The following is a 13,783-nucleotide window of genomic DNA, read 5'->3' on the forward strand; positions in this document are numbered from 1 at the left end:
AGATAGATACTTTATTTATCCCAGGGGAAATTCAAGTCAATTGAAGTAAATTCATCTGCATGTATAACAACATAAAAAATACAGTAAAGTGTAAAAGACAGAACACAGACATGCCTTTTGAGACTTGGATCAGGCAACAAAACTGCAAACATTTCAACCTCCTACCAAAACAATGTCTACAGTACTCTCTGATGTCTGAGTGAGCAATAAGATTTATTACCGATAGAAGTTTTTCTGCAGTTGGCCTCTTCTTCGGGTTCTTTGTCAGAGACACTTTCACAAAGTTATGGAAAGCAGTGGACCTGGTGTACAAGATGATTTGTTTTTTGCATTAAAACATTCGATCAGCACTATTATCCTCTAAAACCAAAGTATAAAGTATAACATAATCCCAGAATAGCACACTAAATATTGTGGGGCATTCACCATTTGTTTTTGTCTTTTAGCTTCGGAGGCTGGAAGCTGCTCTTCGACATCAAAAACAAAGCCCTAAGGAAAAACAAAAAACACTGATTGAGAATGGTTTAGACAGACTTAAAGAGGGAAATTTACTCAAGTGAAGTGACCATGAAATGAAAAGGGGCTGCAACTTCTTTGAAGTAAACAGGATGGCCATTCAAGTTCTCAAAACACATGTTGAAACATTAGAGGAACACAAAAGCAGAAAGTAGCTGAAGAATCATCAGAGGAAGCTCAGACTGATCATTTCTGAGAAAATAAAATACATACCTCATTGGGTGTAGGTCAAACATTGGCGGCTGTAGCTCAGCTAGTTCTATGGATGTGATGCCAACAGCCCAGATATCACACAACTGGTTGTAGCCACCATTCTTTTCAACTGCTGCTACTTCTGGAGCCATCCTGCACAAACAGAACAAGAAATCAGTGATGACTGTAGTGAGAGGACTTCCTGAGGTAAAAAAACAGTACTGATACTGGTAATGAGATTAGAAATGTAAATTATTTTCGGTCAAATAAATAAAACCGTGGTTCTTCAAAGACAATTAGGGCTCCTTGAAGTGGAGGTGCATTTAGAAGTTAGGGTCAGTGACAGAACAGCAGCCCTGGAGCCGGTAAGGATTTAGTGTCTCAAAAAGTCAGAAACGGTTCAGCTGCTGTGAAGTGACGCATCTATCAACCACTTGTACACCTCGTTATCACCGCAAACTAGATTCTGTTAGATAACATATGGTGATACAGATGGTTGACTAGAAAATGTCTGACTGAAAGTATTTAAAGGACCCATGCATAGCATTTAGTGGCATCTAGCAGTGATGTTACAGATTACGACGATCAGAATACAGCTCAGCCTTCAAAGTCTGCAAAAAACACTCAAGAACTCCAGGAAAAGAAAATCAAACTATTCTTGAAACTATTCAACAAAGACTGCCACAGAATGGCTCATTCGATGCGGGTGTCACACTCACCAATAAGGTGTTCCAATGAAGGACTTTCTTTTGGCAATGGTGGCTGTTATTTTGGCTGCAACTCCAAAGTCAGCTGTAACAGGGATTGACAGGGCTTTTCAGATTATGTAACATACGACTGAAAGCTAGAGAGGAGTTCAAGTCCTTGAGAATTAAGATGTTATAGAGCAACTTACCTAACTTCACATCTCCGTTGTCTGTAAGAAGTATGTTGGCACCCTGTTTTAAAAAAAAAATTATACTTATTTATTTTTTACTTTAAAATACATTCAAGAGACCGTAGTTATATTTAAATATCATGTGACCAAGACTTAAACTACTGAGGTGAGCTGATGTGTTACAAAACTGGTTCATAAAGTGTCAAGCATGTGTTTAACTTTGTCAGTAACATGTGGTCTCGTTAAAGCATTAACTGCTAGTTTGTTACCGATCTGACTGTCAGTAAAGTTGCACCATTATCACAGTTTTCTGTTGGCTGTGACTGACAGTCTCGTACCATCCTGTGGTGAGAGTAGAGGAAACAGGAAGTGCTTGCTGCGTAGAACTGAGTAAAGATAATAGGTCTAGCCCTGACCTTCTCTGATAACACATGAGACCAAGGCTCCCGCCTGTGTGTATGCACCAGGCACGATCAACTTCAGCTCAACCTCAAAACCACTGTAAGTAACACCATTTGTCACATGTTTTGCAGTGAACACACCCACCGCTACGTTTTTCCTGACTTCATTTCACACCTCTGCAGTGCTGATGCATGAGAATGATTCCCCCCAACATGGCCACAATATCAATATATGCCTCTCCGCTGTATTTTTTAGAAACACTATTAGTGATAGTGGTTTTCAAATTAGGTGCTTATTTCACATAATAAATATGTCAGTTTAGTTTAAACAGAGAGAGAAAGAGTTGAACAATGTATTTCTGGTGTGAACAACCAGGCTCCTGTGTTAATGTTTTAAAATGTGTTGCTTAAAGATTTGATTGTTAATCTGTTTGCTTTTGCATGATGCAAAGTGTCTGTGTATGGCACATAAGAATGGGTCTGACCTGGATAAAAGCCCAAAAGAGAACAAAAACAAAAGAGAAAAGATATGATACCTTGATGTCACGGTGCATCTTGCCCTTGATGTGCAGATATCCCAAACCCTGTAAAGGAAATTAATGCATTTTGTAATGAATTCAGTTGAAAATGACAAACTCTGAGATATTCATTCCAAATTGAGTTAAAATGTAAAATTACCTGTAAGGTCTCTCTGCAGACATACGCTATCTGGAGCTCTGAGAGAGGTCCCGTCACTATAACAACACAATTTTATTCCATGTTTGCAAGGTAAGGATTAAGGCAGAAATGGATTTGACATGGTATGAACAGTATTTAAAAGCATTTAGTGGTTGTATCCTACCAGTTATGAAGAAGAGAAAAGCTCACCATGATAAATGTCCTGCAGAGATCCTCCGCCACAGTACTCCATACATATCCAAAGCTTCTCCCGACTGATGGAGTCAGAGGAAGTTATTAAGTTAGGAAAACATAATTAAGCAGCACAAGAATTCTACAAAGCTGTCTTGTATAAGTTAAGTTGTACAAATCAGCAATCCTTCTGGAAACAACTTTACCAACACATGTTAATAAACAGGGTTAAAAACTTGGTGAAAAGAGTTAGTGTTTCTGTAGTTAGGCGAACTAGAAGTCAGAACGAGAGAGGGGAGCAGAAAAATGATGTCAACTCACTGAAAATAGCTAAAAATAAGACTGTGTGACTGTGATCAAACTGTGACACTTGGCCGGCAGAGGTGTTGATACTGTTCACTGCCCCAGAATCTCAATCACAACTGTGATACTTTTCACACATTTTAGCTGGACATGGAAATGTTTTAGGTCAGGAAACGAGTCTGACAGGAAACTCGATCTTCCCCAAATAAAAATGTGGGGCTTCTAATACAATGAATCTAGTTTAATAATAATTAATGCACGGTGTGTTGCTCATTAAGATTTTACAGTAACCATTTGTGCTCTGTGTGGCGAGACATGCCTGCTGCGATAAGACATGCATCTCTATGGACTAACAGCCATATAAAAGCAGATCAGAGGCTCATACTCCAGTTAAACCTGCTGGAAGTCAGAGGCAGTGGTGGGTGGACCGGCCCTACTTCCTCTCAGATACCAGCCGCAAAATACAGGCTCCATTAAAACATGAGAGCCGCATCCTGGCACTTAAGGGCCTAGTCAGCACCAGTCAGCCCAGTTGCAGTGCTTGAGTCATACTTTCACACACAGGTGTGACTCAGTAATTAAATACGTCATGTGAGTTTCAGGCAGCGGCTCGTTAAATCCTTTTGACAGTAGCATATGAATTCCACAAATGCTATACTGGCTGTGAGAGAGAAAATACTGAGTGTAAAATGACAAAGCAGGAGTATTTTAAGCTGGCTCTTACCAGAGGTAGCTCCCAAAGTAGGCCACAATATTGTGGTGCATGCATTCCTTCACCATGAAGATTTCCTGCTGTATGATGGAAAAGTCATCCCCTGGAAACCGAGAGAGAAATCACACATGGACAAAAAATTATATTTTCATTTTCTGTACAGGGATTTGTTTCATTTTAAAATGAGATATTTTCCATTTGGATATAAACACCTCACAAAATGATTACGAGCATGAAATTCCTACAACATTTGGGTTATGATTCATCTGCAAAATAAACAAAAAATATATGTTTTTGACACAAGAACAAACCTTGAATTTGGAAAGTTGACAAAAATAACCATTCAAAGCATTTGGGTTGTGCACGCCTTAAACTTTAGGTTTTAGAACTTAAATCTTTCCTTTTAGTTTGCCAAACTCCGAACCACAGAACAGTCTTCCCATATTTCCCTCTGGCTATATGGTTCAATATTCCTTCTCTGTGTAAACACAACACATTATAAAACAGCCAATAACAATAGAAGGAACACCTTGTACTTCTAAAGTTTATGTGGTATAGGCTGATATCCAGGCTGCTTTTCAGTTCAGCAAAGCACTCTAACACATCCGACCAGTAGGAAGTAAGAAGACAAAAATATGTAAGCCCAGCTGCTCCCAATTGTGCAGAGACACGGCCCTGGAATACATTAACAGGAGGTTAAGATCTACCAGACTCTGCCAGCTTCAGCGCTCTATCAACAGACTGTCATCAAAGGCAGCAGTCCAGACTAAGCTCATTTAACGGATACAATCGCTCCCCTAACTAAACTGCACATTAGTTATGGTGGTTACAAACCACTACAAAAAAATTCTGCACACAATCAAGTGTGTCAATTCAGCTCACCTATGTATGTAAATAAGCATATTTTGATGGTTTATTTCTGTTCTAAAAATCAGTGTCTAGCAAATATTTGAAATTACTAGCAGCTGTGGTATTGAAGACAATACGTTCTTAACCTGCACTTTACTACAATACAGACAGACACTGTACCAGGTGGCTTGTGGTCTAGCCTGATTAAAGTGATACAGGGGCACATGATCTGTGGCATAAGAACACGATAAAATGAGAAAACTTGTGGACCACAGACGCTTTTTTTGAGCACATAAACAATTTGTACCCAATGAGGTAACTGCAGTACGGCAGCGGAGGAGTTAGGCTCTCACGTGAGCGTCTGAATTAAAGTCTTGTTGGAATGCCAACACGTGCATGACTATCCCGCTGATAAACAACAAACCAGTGAATTTCCATTAGCTTGGAACTTAACTGCAGCGATTCATTTGAGTATTTAGTGACGTAAGAAGACTTAAGCTAATGTGAGATGTCTAAACTACAAAAAAGAACAACAACTATGTACCTACATCCCCTGTGACTGTGAAGTGTTTGGTTTGCCTTTTGTCCCTCTGACAAAACTTGATCAATCGTGATGAGGAGATGAAGGCCTGATTCTCTTTTGTCATTCCTCGGTTCCATAAACCTCCACTGTTGTCCAAAAATAGATCAGTGATGTGTTGCTTCCTTACGACGAACAGGAACTCTAGTTTATTTTGAGTTAATCTCATATATGCCGTCCTGCTGCTCTAAATACTCACTAGTCACAAAAGGCATCAAAGGTGCATTAATCCACAGCTCAAAATAGTCACCAACTAATGCAATGTTTACGATTTCTAAAAACTAGTGTCTAGCTAGTTTTAGGAAATTACTGAGCCTTTTTTTAAACAAAATTATATAGCTGTTACTTTTTAGATTTACGTCTTCAGTAGGAACCAGTGGGCTTGTGGTTGAGTGCAACAGACACAGTAGAGAAGTCAGAAAGTATTCAGAGACACACCAACACATGGTTGATTTTGGTATTTTCATGGGATTTGTTGACAATAACAAAAACACAGAATATGACCAACCTTGTCCGTTAATCTAGGGGACGAGGCATGTCACAAAATATTTTTTAAGCTTTTTACATAGCTGAGATGTGAATGTGCAAAACGAAGTAAACGTCACCAGTGGGAGAATGTATTATTAACCTGCATTGTACTGTATTTGGAAATTGTGAGTGGAGTTTACATCCAACTGGTTTTTCTGTCTGCGCTCACGAGGCAGATAAACAAAAAAAAAAAAACATCTTCAGAGACATCCTTGTCAGTGTAGCTGCTGTTGGATGTTAGTGCTTCCTTTTGTGAGTTTTGGGAAGGTGAAAAAGCTGGATGAAAGCCCTGTACTATAACATTCACACATCCTACTGTAAACATATCCCTGAATTTCCTACAGAACAGAATAGTACAAAACTTTTTTGTGTTTTTATATATTGGCCATCGGCAGCCCTGCTCTCTAAATATCAGCACTGGCCACTGAAAAACCAATACGGGTTGTGATTTATTCCTACTAGCTAGCTACAATGTCAATTTCTTTTTATTATTCTTGTTACAAATACTTGTGGAAGTCTGTAACAAGAATAAATCCCTTCTAGCTGTAAAAAAAAATCTGTAAAAATCTTGTTTATTGTTTTAATGTGACATAATAAGGATGTAATGGATATCTCAGTCTCACAGAAGATGACGAATGTCCACCGTCTTATAGTCACACTTTTGGGAGTTCATTATTTATCTTACTAGTTCTTATTACTGCATCTGTAATTATAGTGTAATTTAATTTAGTGCCATTTTCACACTGTTGATCACAAACATTCTGAAATATATCTGTTTACAGACAGCAAATGGTGCGAGAAGCCACAAAAATCTGACCAAGGGTAATTTCAGTGACATAACTTTGAGCTTGGTCAAAAAATAAAAAAACATAACAAGAAAGCCTTCTCTTCTTGGTGAGTTGAGGCCAAAGAGTATAGCCACTTCCTCTCAGACCAAGCGCTTCCCCCTGCTCTCTGAATATACGTATATGTAAAGTTTCAATTCAGTGTCACCTTTACACCTCTGAAGAAAATAAGTTTATCTTTAACCTAAAAATGAAACATCTGAGGAGATTGGAAAGCTTTTAAAAGAAGTTCCTGCTTTGTTCTGATCTTATAGAAAAGAAATGTAACAGCACGCAGAGATGGGAGACGTTCCACACCCAAATGGCTTGCAGCAGAATTTACAATGAAAACTGCCAGGAGGCTGGAGGCCACTCAGGAAGAGTAACAACAAAACAAAGAAAACTGATAATCACAACAAGAAAAGAGCTATAGTGAGATGTAGTAATGGTGTTTAAAAGAACTGCATACTAAAACGTTTCACACTACAAGAGAAAAAGAGGAAACCAGAAAAATTTCCTCTTTTCTACATATTCTGTCAATGGTCAGTGAATGAAGACAGACACTCGTTTGGTCTTCAATAGTCATTTACCACCCGACTTATCAGATTAACCTGCTCTGTACTCTACAACCCCTGCTCCCAGAGGGCTTCACCACTCCTATCTCCTTTCTCTCTCCGTGTCCCTTACTTCATACCTGCGTCACTCCTCCTGGTCAAACCTGTTTGGTCCACCCAAAGCTGTTTACCTCAAGCACAGAAAGGACTTTTTTTTTGCTCTTGCAAAAGTAGGGGTAAAGAAAATAGAGTCCTGCTTAAACAGGACAACCTGGGCTGGGTTAATCCTCATTTAATCTAAAAAAAAAAAGGAAGAAAAAACAAAAATGAATAGAGCAAATATGAATGTGTTTAAAGATGCTTATGGGAAAACCTGCCCAGGGCTACGCAACAGGAATACAGATCTAAGAAAAACCTTCCTGTAAAACTGTAACACTGATTTAACCCTTAGCTGTACACTAGGCCCATTTTCATAGTAAATCTGTGAAGTATTTATCTTTCCCAGTTTGCACAAACAGGATTTACTAACAATGCACTACTAACTGTTAACTAAAGTTACTTTTCAATCAAAAAAGCCAAAAATGTTTGTGCACGTTCTTCATTGTGAGGGGTATGCTGCCTTTCTCCGTTTTTCTTGTCATTCTAAATTTAATATCTTTGAGTTTTGGGTCATTGTTCAGACAAAATAAAACATTTAAAGGGTCAAGACATCATCTTGGGTTCTGAGAAAAACTGTGAGGGCATTTTACATTTTATAGGCCAACCAACTCAATCAGCAAATTAATCGATAATGAAAATAATTGTAATTTGCAGCCTTGGAGTGCAATTTACTTTTTCTATTCTTAAAGTCAACGCAGAAAATGTTCCTTTTCTTCTTCTTTCCTTCTTCTTCCAACTTTACAGTAAGCCTCTTGGATCCTCTGCTTCTCTCTCTACCACCCCACCCACACACACACAGACACACACACAACACCCTAATCCCGCCCAATCTCCTATATTCCAGCAAAGAATTGTCATTCTTAATACAAGCTCAAGCATCTACGACTTCTCAGGTAAATACTAAAAAAAAACATTTTGGGCAACATATTTAAAATTAAGTCAAATATTCGAACAAATGCTGTGTGTAAAATTTCAGTGACATGTGGTGAAAGAGAAAACAACATTATGAATCTCTTCCTTCACTGACTGGTAATCAGCTGAGCTCAGTCTGGTTGCTGGTGGTATAAAGCCTCATCGTAATCCCACTAATCTGGATCGCACTCCTCTGTCAGTAGGTCATCACCAGCACAGACCCCAGAGTCGGGCGCAGTCAAAAATGTCCTCCTGTCCCTCTTCACAAAAACATTTCATGTCACATCGCTCATTATACGGCAACAACAAATGTTTCTTTTACAGAATGATGTACCTTTTCCAGACTTGTTTAGATTTTCTCATGTAAAACTACACTGGGTCTATGAGCACATAAATATTTGCAGTCATGAGTATTGGCACTGTACAACATTTTTTTTTTTTTTTTTTAGTACTTTGTGTTCAAAACCTTGGAAAATACCAGACGCATTTTCCAGACTTCTTATTTTTCAGTTCTGACAAAAACCCAAACAACAGCATATTTCTTCTTCGCTATGATGAGAAAAACGGAGATAATGAGACGATCACTCTTACCTGGTTCCAATTTTATGATCTTCACAGCAGCGAGCTCCCCAGTTTGTATGTTTCGAGCCTGAAAAACACAACAGCACAACTGTCAGCAAGGCTACAAATACCAAGTTTGATTAGTCGAGCTACAGAACAATATAAGTACATTTTCCATCATCCAGTTCCAGTTACTCAACTGTGAGGTTTGACTACTTTTGTTTCTTATGATAGTAAATTGAACAGTTTTAGGTCTGTTGGTTGGACAAAACAAGACATTTGGACGACATCACTGTGGGGTTTTAGCGAAACGTAATGGACAATTTTCACTGTTTTTCTGATATGTTAAAGACTAAATGATTAAAGTTCAAGTTGGTCAGACAAAACAGCAAATTTACTGATGTTATCTTGTGGTTTTGGAACATGTGATTGCTGTTTTTCCACTACTTTCTGTTTCATTTTTATAGGATGTTAGTTACAGTGTTGACCTCCGTAAACATGAAACTAATGAATCTCATTTTGATGATCCTTTCGCCTTTGTGAGAAGTGGAGTGAAAAACAACTGTGGGGTACAAATGGCAGCACTTCCATCACACAAAGTCAACAACATTACATTCTCAAGTCATGCTAAACCGATGAGTTACGGCTGCTATGTTTTTATAATAGACCAACTAAAATCAAACCTTGAGTCTGCTTAAACAAGCGTCATCACCAGAGGTCATCGGGCCAACCCGTGGGTATTGTTAGTCAGCAGGGCGAAGCTGGACACGGTCTGGCTACAACTATGACAGTAAACCTTTAAATATCCCTGCTGTGGATGAGTTGTGATTTAGTCAATCTTAGAGTTGCGTAATGTTGTTCATTCTTGAAATTCTTTCTTCTCGCTGCTGTATATGTATTTGTGCAGTACCATCTCCATAGTGTGATATTTTGTTATCTCAACCGTTCCATCTCAATGGCATTAGATTTAAAAACATATCCCTTCATCGTTTGTGAAATTTCTATCTTAAAGTAGGTTGCGCTGACTTCCTAATCGAGGTCAAGACGGGATGCTCCCTAATCCGTGGGAGTGAAGTGATGGGACGAGCAGCTCAATCAACCGTAAACCATAAAACCCTCCAGCATGGCCAGCTTTCAACACACAAACAGTACACCGCACAAAGCTTAAACTTGTTCTGCAGCCGATACCTCGCGTGCATACACGCAAACACATTACAAAAAAACTACTTTACGAAAACATATTTCTCATGGGAGAGTTGTTCCGCTGTGTGTGTGCGGTACTATGGCACATTTATTCAGCTTTCAATGGTAGAAGTCAGTGACTCTCCTGCTAGTATGTTTAAATATTGACAAAATACTTACAACCTGTATCTAGCTTTACACTTCCTGAAGTGGTTAAAATCAACCTGAGAACTAAACACAGAAAGGGGAAGTTCTGAACTGACTCTTCAAATATGTAATGCAGCCGAGGACACAACTTTAACAACCTGAAACAAACTTTGACTAAAGGAAGGTCTGACATGACCTCTAAAGAGAGTAGGAATGATTGTATGACGATGTCAGACTGAGGTTAAAACATGTAGATCCAACATTCAGCTAACTGTAGTGAGACTGAAGACACGGACTCTGCAAAACAACAAAAAAAAGCAAGAGAATGTTTCTTTACATCCTCTTTTAACAACAAGTAAGTTCTTGCACGCTATAACAGCCTTAATGAGGAATGTAGGATCAAAAAACAATCTTAATCCTGCAGATACTATTTGTGGTATTTCATTTGCTCATGAAAAGAAAAACAACATTTTCCTGGTACAAATAATAAGAGTAAGATTCTAGTACATAATGTGTTGTAAACCAATAAAAAGTACTGATTCTAAAAATAATCCCACCATATAAAAGGGATATTATAACAATAAACTATGCTTAGAGCCAAGGGTATGACATAATAATGAGGATTGATGTATCATTATCAGCAGTAATAATAAAGAGAAAGAATATCTGACTCACATTAATTTAATCAGAAGTAATAAATCAATCATCCAAAGCGAGGAATGCTGCGGCCATTAAACTTTAACTGAGCACAGCAGGCCAAAAGGAGGACTTTTCCCCAATTTGAGGTGTTTCCGCTGTCAGTGCGGCCCTGAACACACCCATAGTGAGACGCATGTTTAGACAGGGGCCCGATCATATTTCAACCCGCTGCAGCGCTGCAGCCTGCGAGCTGTGGGAGAATACCAGGCGCAGCATTCCACCAGTGGCCTGTCTGGGGGTGGGGGCTGCCACACAGGCTTTGTATGGAGAGGGACCATGACGGGCTGCCTGGACTATCACACCCTGGATCAGATGGGTCGTCTGTTTGTCTGTGGCAGATGGATAAACAAGAAACTTCTGCAGCACCTCTGTAGCCAACAGACAGTAGGAACAATCTGGATGGGTTATTTTGTTTAACTGTATAGACGGTGTTAAAAACAATGCAGGAGCACAGTGCCGTCTGTCTCTATGGTGAACGCCAATAAAGACTTTACAATCATTCCTAAAGTAAGTTTCTTCCAAAAACTGCATCCACTTGATGCTAATACAGCCATAAAGGGATAGTGTTCATTAGTCTGAATTACTCTTCACTCCTGGTTTCGGCGGTTCTCAGTCTGTTTGACCCTTGAACTACTGCAAAAGTGTCTGTCTGTCTGTGAAATGTCCCTTCATGCAAGTTATCTAAAAATAATTGTGTGAAACCGTAAGGGCCTCTTAAAGACAGCTAGAATATATAATGCATGAATATAGACAGACGTCGAGCATAGATATCAAAAGGACAATTTGTAGACTTTAAGATTATTTACAAGGTTCAGTAGAAGTGATTCAACTCAACAACTGAGAGTAAGTCTATATGTAACTACTGCTGATTTAACACGTGCTTTAATACTGCTGCTTTAGACCAGGTATGGGTGACAAAGGCTCCACTGCAAAGAGAAAAAGTAAAGTGCATAAAATGAACAAGCAGGTACAAGCATTCACTGTTCACTGAGGCCGAACAGTCAAACGTGTTGAGGAAATTGTTTCAGCTCAACGTAAAGCAGCAGGCAACAGGAAACGAAGAGAACGAGTTACATAAATGCAACCAAAATAAAAAAACAGCAATGCTCATTGATTCTTTAGTTTAGTTTATAAAACCGCAGTCACAAAAACAGTTTCCTATAAGAGCGAGTGGCATCTTCTCGCATCTGAGGCACGCTGCAGCTTTTTCTCTGCATCTGCTAATCCATTAATCAACACGTTGTATTGCTGCAGCTAAACAATACGAGTATTGTGTTAAATCTCACAGTTTATATATAATCCGGCTTGTTTAACAGTAGTTTAAGTTGTGAAGTTCTGGCTGATTAAGTGTTATTTCTGCCAATATGGATGCAGGACTTGGCCCTCGCTCAGCAGCTACTGTCTAAAATGTGCTCGCCACATGTTACGATGACTCCCAAATCAGAACTACACTCTGCCTTTAAATCAGGACGACGGATCGATTAGTCGCGTGGTGGAAAGCCAAGATATCTCCAGCTGTGGTGACGAGCTGTGGGAACCAGCGACCCCACCGTACCTTGTACACGTCTCCGTACGTGCCACTTCCCACCCTCTGAATGAGCTCAAAGTCATGCTGAGGGTTCCTCCTCTGGATTTCGCCGCTCGGCCGGGGAAAGATATCCATGGTAGCTCGAACCGAACGATCCTTTACATTTAGTTGGCTCGATCAAATCTGACGGCGGTGGTTTGGCGAAGCAGAGGTCCTGAATACAGTCACTGTTACTCAGACGATCCTTCTCCGTGCTCCATGTCCTGACAGAGACAGAGACAGAGACGTTAGTTAGGTTTGGAGGAACTGAATCACCTAAAATTAAAAAACGTTAAAGTGCTTTTAAAAAAAGCGGGCGAACAGATGAGGACATTCATATTTTGGTACATGTTCACATCACATCCAGGCTTGGGGAGTAACAGGTTACATGTAACTGATTTTACTATATTAGGATACAAAAAACTGTGATAAAAAAAGGTTTAATCAGATTACAGTTACATTCAGTTAGGATTTGGATTATTAGCAGGATTACAATCACTTATTCTTTAAAAAAAAACATATTTTAGATGCTAAAATGCTAAAAAAAAATAGAATAAAATCAACTTAACACTGAACACAACTTATTGTACATTTTTCTACTCTTCTCATTACTTTGCATTTTGTGTTGTTGAGGTAATCAAAAAGCAAATCAACTGGATGACTGACTACAATTACCAACAGGTCATTAGTAACTGTAACGGATCACGCTTTAAAACAGCCCATTTAAAAACCAAAGTTTACTCAGTCCCCATACTGCAGCACTGAAACAACACTGTGGTCACTCCAGCAAATAGCCAGAGCCGAGTTAAAGGGGGGGGGGGGCTTAGCATCCAGGCGGCTAACAGCTAACTCCACCAGTGCCTACCTTTTACCGTGCAAACACCGCGGATGTCTCGCATTTTAACGCTTTTCCAACACCGTTAACCGTGCGATGGCGTCGAATAATCTCTCACACACACACCCCCTTTAGCCCCCCAAAAAAAATTTAAAAATAAAAAATAAAAGGACAAGCCTTCCTCTCCTCCTCCTCCTCCTCCTCCTGCTTCTCCTCCTCCTCTTTGTTATCGAGGAAACAGTAATAAACTTCGGCTGGCTGTCGCCGTCCGCTCCGTCTCCTTCAGCGCTGCGGCGGCGCGGACGTTACAGTCGACTTCAACAAGAATTCCGGCGTTAAGTTTCAGCCCTTGACATGTCATCCCCCCCCCTCCTCTTTCTCTGTGCTGACAGTTGGTAGCGACGCTTCGGAGTCGGTGTGTGGATATATTAACGGTAAACTACGATAATAAGGTCAAGTATTACTCTTTATATTCATTCCCGTAAGAAAAAAAGCAACAGTGTGTTGCTAATCTGTCTCTCTCTCTCTGTGTGTTT

The 13,783-nt window shown here is 39.5% G+C and overlaps 1 protein-coding gene across 1 annotated transcript in view; it reads right to left on the bottom strand.

The window, feature by feature from the left end:
• Positions 1-13,769, bottom strand: part of map4k5 (mitogen-activated protein kinase kinase kinase kinase 5) — a gene marked incomplete in the record, with an annotated part of 29,138 nt that extends 15,369 nt beyond the window's left edge. Inside the window, 12 exon segments of the mRNA XM_035673480.1 lie at positions 221-302; positions 427-489; positions 730-861; positions 1,428-1,500; positions 1,604-1,646; positions 2,523-2,570; positions 2,665-2,720; positions 2,854-2,918; positions 3,863-3,953; positions 8,848-8,905; positions 12,401-12,636; positions 13,278-13,769. Coding sequence (XP_035529373.1) covers positions 221-302; positions 427-489; positions 730-861; positions 1,428-1,500; positions 1,604-1,646; positions 2,523-2,570; positions 2,665-2,720; positions 2,854-2,918; positions 3,863-3,953; positions 8,848-8,905; positions 12,401-12,508 — 819 coding nt within the window.
• Between the last annotated feature and the right edge of the window lie 14 nt (positions 13,770-13,783).

This window comes from Morone saxatilis, unplaced genomic scaffold, assembly GCF_004916995.1.
Source record: "Morone saxatilis isolate NCDOM2014 unplaced genomic scaffold, NCSU_SB_2.0 Contig3, whole genome shotgun sequence".
NCBI classification, from domain to species: domain Eukaryota; kingdom Metazoa; phylum Chordata; class Actinopteri; family Moronidae; genus Morone; species Morone saxatilis.